A 5,316-nucleotide genomic window follows, 5' to 3' on the forward strand; every position below is an offset into this window, starting at 1 on the left:
CGATCCAGAATCTTCTGCCGTGCACGACGCTCCAGGAAGGCTTGTTGGCGCTGACAGACCGCGACGACGGCGACTACATGGCGCAGATTGTACTGCGCCTTACCCCGGACACTCAACTGTCTAAGCTGTGCGCGGCATGGGATGCGGTCGCCAAGCTGCTCCCTATTTTGCGCACAAGGGTGGTTTCCACCCGAGAGCACGGACTCCTGCAAGCTGTACTCTCTGGCACACCTCAATGGAACCGGGCCGAGTGCCTGAAAGACTATCGTCAGTCCGACCGCGCGCGGCCAATGGGACTGAACGATGAACTAACGCGGTACGCCTTGGTGGGCAATGCGGCGGGCGGCGGGGACGGCTGGTTCGTCTGGACGATCCACCACTGCCTTTACGATGGATGGACCATGCCGCGCATGCTTGCCATGGCCCAGCGCGCCTACCAGGGCTTGGATCTGGGCCAGCCCCGGGATTTCGGTGCATTCATCAAGCACATCCAAGCCACCGATGGGGACGCGGCAGACGCATTTTGGCGATCCTACCTTGCGGACGTGAATGCACCCCAGTTCCCTGTCCTGGACGGGCCGGCAATACGCACGCGCGAAGATCAGGAGAGGGGCTCGATGCAGGTGTCACAAGAGATAAGCCTTGCCCGGCGCTCGAATGTTGCACCTTCTACTCTCGTGTACGCTGCTCTCGGGCTGGTCCTGGGCCACACGACTGGCTCCGACGACATCGTTTTCGGCACCACGACACTGGGGCGAACCTGTCCCGTCAGCGGGATTGAGGACATCATGGGCCCAACCATAGCGACCGTGCCGGTTCGCGTCAGGCTTGCGGCGGCGCAGCCGATTTCCGTGTTTCTTAGCACCATGCAGGACGAAGCGGCAGCGATGATCGCGCACGAGCAGAGAGGCATCCACAACATCGCGCGACTCGGCCATGACTGCCGGTCCGCGTGCCGTTTCCAGACGCACCTCGTAGTGCAGCCGAGGGAGACTGTCGCGTACGAGGAGAGCCTGTTTGGGGAGTGGGACCAAGCCTTGACCCAGGGAACTGACCTCACCACATACCCGCTGATGATAGAATGCAACTTTGACAAAGACAGCGTCACGATCATGGCGGGCTTTGACAAGGGAGCAATCCGCCCAGAAGAGACGGAGAAGCTCGTCCACCAGCTTCTCTATGTCCTCAACCAGCTCTTGCTAGCCCAGGCTAGTGCGGACCTTAGTAGTATCGAGGTGGCACTCCCTGCAGACGTGAAGCAGATCTGGGCATGGAACGCGGCCGTGCCGCAGCCGGTTGAGGCCTCGCTGCACGGCCTGTTCGAGGAACAGGCTCGCAGTTCGCCGACCGCGCAGGCCGTCCATGCGTGGGATGGCCAACTCACATACGCGGAGCTGGACCGAGCGTCTGCGCAGGTCGCGCTCCGGCTCGTAGAGGCTGGCGTCGGGCAGGGGACGATGGTTCCTGTCTGCTTTGAGAAGTCGGCGTGGGCCATCGTAGCGTTCCTGGCGGTATTAAAAGCGGGTGGTGCTTTCGTCCCATTAGACCCCTCACAGGCCGCGCTCCGCCGCGACAAGATCATCGCGCAGACAGGCGGGCAGGTCATCGTGTCCTCGCCATCCTGCTCGGCCACGGTAGCCGGCGCCGGTCGCCGAGTGCTGGTGGTGGACGCCACCATCCTGCAGGAGCAGCACAGCGGAGACAGCGCAGCAGCTCTTCCGCAACCGGACCCCCGGAGTCCTGCGTATGTACTCTTCACCTCTGGGAGCACGGGCGAGCCCAAGGGCGTCATCATGGAGCACCACGCCGTTTCGACCAGCCTCAAGTACCGGGCGTCAGCCCAAGGCTTTACCCCAGAGTCCCGTGTCCTTCAATTCGCCTCCTGTACCTTTGACGTCTTGATCGACGAGGTCTTCATGACGCTCTACTCCGGGGGCTGCACATGTGTGCCCTCGGAAGAGGATCGTATGAGCGATCTGGCACACGCTATAAAGAGCTTGGCGGTGAACACGCTTGGCCTTACGCCCACCATTGCTGCGCTGCTAGATCCGCAAAAAGTCCCCAACATTGACACGTTGGTGCTCTGGGGTGAAGCTGTCCAGAGGCATGACATTGCGCGGTGGAGTCATGTTCCTGCCGTCGCTGTCACCTACGGACCTACGGAGTGCTGTGTCACCGCCACTATCCACCGCGTCGATGCGCAAGGCGCACACATGCAGAACGGCGTCATAGGCAAAGCTATCGGAGCGGTTGCCTGGGTGGTCAACCCTCACGACCACAACCAGCTGGCCTCCATTGGCGCCGTCGGCGAACTGGTCGTGGAAGGGCCCAGCCTTGCCTGGGGCTACCTGGGCGACCCGGCCAAGACAGCAGCGTCTTTCATCAAAGACCCTGACTGGCTTGTTCGCGGAACCATCGGCCATCCCGGCCGCCACGGAAGGGTATATAAGACTGGCGACCTGGTCCGGTACGACAAGACGGGAACCCTCACCCACCTCGGCCGCAAGGACACCCAAGTCAAGCTGCGGGGCCAGAGAGTAGAGCTCGGCGAGGTCGAGTTCCACGTAGGCCAGTGCTTGCCGGGCGTAGTTCAGGTCGCCGCCGAGGTGGTGAGACTGGCCGACGGCGACAAGGTACTGGCGGCCTTTGTACAGAGCCGCGAGTGTAACGACGCCGCGGAGCCGCTTGTGCTGCAGGCCATGCAGGTCGAACCTGACGTGGCCGAAAGTCTTGCCCAGTGTCTGCCAAGGTACATGGTCCCCACTGTGCTGTTCGGCGTGCAGGCAATACCCAAGACAATTTCGGGCAAGATAAACAGGAAGCTCCTCCGCGAGGCGGCGGCTGCGGTGTCGCAGGATACACTCGACCAAATCCGGGGCCCGTCTGGAGGGAAGAGCACGAGGCCCATGAATGCGATGGAACTGAAGCTCCAGCGCCTCTGGTCGGAAGTGCTGGGCGTGGGGCTCGAGGCTATCAGCCCGGAGGATAATTTCTTCCGGTTAGGCGGCGACTCGGTGGCCGCCATGAAGCTGGCCGCCGCGCTCCGTCGCCAAAAGCTGAAACTTTCAGTCAAACAAATCTTCAGTTTCCAGACTATTGCCCTGCAGGCTGCGTCCACTAAATGCCTTTCAATGCTGGACGAACCGCTGCGGTCTCAGCATGGTCCTATGGCACCATTTTCACTCTCTACTGCTCTTAGCTCAGCGGAGTTGTCGTCTATGATCTCCCGATTTCCTGTGGATGAAGTCCTTGATGTTCTTCCCACCACTCATTTTCAGCACATGATAATCAGCCGCGGCGTAAAGTCTTCTCATGCTGCGCTAAATTACCCAGTGCTAAACTTAGGTCGTTCTGTTGAAGTAGAACGCTTGCAAGATGCTTGCCGCTCCGTCGTGGCACACTTGGAGGTCCTTCGCACAGTTTTTGTCGAACATGGAAATCGAACGTGGCAAATTGTTTTGCGTCATCTGGATCCTCCTTTTTACACCATCGACCAAGCCAGTTCCCGAGACGACTTGTCACGTTCAATCATTACACAAGCCAGCACGTGTGTCGGTGGAAGTTATCCTATGCTGTCCTTCACTTTGGTCTACCAACAGTCATCAGAGCTCCAACTTGTCGTTGGTCTCTCCCATGCCCAATATGATGGGTTTTGTATGCCTCAATTCTTAAAGTCTTTGTCGCATGCTTATTATGGGGTGCAGCTCCCGCGCACCGTCCCTTTCTCAACCTACATGTACTCGCGAGCTGCACGTCATGCAGAATCAGTCTCGTTCTGGAAAAAGTACCTTGAAGGTTCGAGATTGATCAATCTTTCATCTCATTTGAGTACAACCAGCCAATCCGGTGTACCTTCACGAGTGATTGAAACATCCGGCATGCTTGAGCATATCGAACTACCCACCCTACCCAACGGTATCACCGTTTCATCTTTCCTTCAAGCTGCATGGGCTCTGACTCTACTCCACGCCACAAATGTCCAAGACATGGTCTACGCTATAGTAGTTACTGGGCGCAATTCTACGATTCATGAGATTGACGATGTTGTAGGGCCCTGCGTCAACATCATTCCAGTTCGACTGATATTCTCTCCAAATTGGACCGCCCTTGACCTCGTCAAAGCTGTACAGAGTCAAGTTCTCACTATTGGTGAACAAGATTCACTTGGTTTCAATGAGATAGTTCAACAATGTACGGACTGGCCCTCCATTTCTACATTTGATGCCTTTTTTCAATCCCAGAACGTGGACGAACATCCAGAACACAACATCAGCGGCTCTCAAACCCAGCTGCAGTGGATGGAGAATCCATACGTCGAGCAGGATGAGTTCAGCATCACGACGTATACTCAGGGCCAGCAATTGAGATTCGATATCGTTTCTGGCACACACGTTAGTTCCAAAGATGCAGCTCTCTTGAGATGGTGGTTCCACAATGCTGTTTCTGTACTGGGAATGCATCTGCAGACCAACGCGCCCATTTGTCGGCAGAACATAGCTGCATGATAGGATATAAGTGGCTTTGTTCTTTTATTTGAAATTCGATAATCGTGAAGCAGAAACTACGCACTGTAGCCTAGAAGCATTCACTTATATTGATCTTTGTACATTAGCGTTATCAGGAATCATAATATTTTAGACGAATCTTTGGTTCGTTCATTCTGCATTATGCTGTATGTGCTGCTTCGCAGCATCGATAACCTTTCATTTGTGGGACAGCTAAGAATTAGCTAATATTCCCGACCGCGTTGTGTAGCTTCTCCTCTACAACGCCACCAGTATTGCCACATGCACAGACCAGCTCCATCACCCATGTCAACCTACTCGCCTTCACCATAATAATCGGAAGGATTGCAGTAAAGGAGTATAACATATCCTCTCTTTGAGGTGTTATTTGGTGTCTTGTCCAGCACATCCGCTCCTTTTTGCTGAACTCTGGAAGGGGCATCTCTTGAAGAGCATGAATCAGGCCACCAGTGACTTTGACATCTGTCTGGCGGTGGGATTAGTTGTCACTAAATTGTTTCAAATCAAAGCAATGGATTTCAATGAAAGGCACGATCAGTTCTTGAGGTGTCACCCCCCTTTAAAACCATATACTGCGTCGAAGCTTTTGCTTCCAGATCGACCGTGGAGGCTCGTTCCGACTGAAAAAATGCAAGCACAGATATGTAGGCGTAGCATTTTGCAACACATTACTTTTCAACCTTATATCGTCGCTACTTCTCCTCGGCTTCAAAGTATCTCCTACTATATAGCAACTTTCCGCCATTACGAAAAGTAAATCCGCCTCTGCCTGTTAATTCATACATCGCTG

The 5,316-nt window shown here is 55.4% G+C and overlaps 1 protein-coding gene across 1 annotated transcript; it reads left to right on the forward strand.

The window, feature by feature from the left end:
- Nucleotides 1–2,912: 2,912 nt before the first annotated feature.
- On the forward strand, nt 2,913–4,645 carry BCR38DRAFT_380981 (condensation domain-containing protein; the record flags this gene model as incomplete). Its single annotated transcript, XM_040857405.1, has 1 exon — nt 2,913–4,645. The coding sequence occupies one exon, from the start codon at nt 2,916–2,918 to the stop codon at nt 4,503–4,505; it is 1,590 nt and encodes a 529-aa protein (XP_040720471.1). The 3' UTR covers nt 4,506–4,645.
- Between the last annotated feature and the right edge of the window lie 671 nt (nt 4,646–5,316).

Source organism: Pseudomassariella vexata (assembly GCF_002105095.1).
Source record: "Pseudomassariella vexata strain CBS 129021 chromosome Unknown BCR38scaffold_1, whole genome shotgun sequence".
Classification (NCBI taxonomy): Eukaryota; Fungi; Ascomycota; class Sordariomycetes; order Amphisphaeriales; family Pseudomassariaceae; genus Pseudomassariella; species Pseudomassariella vexata.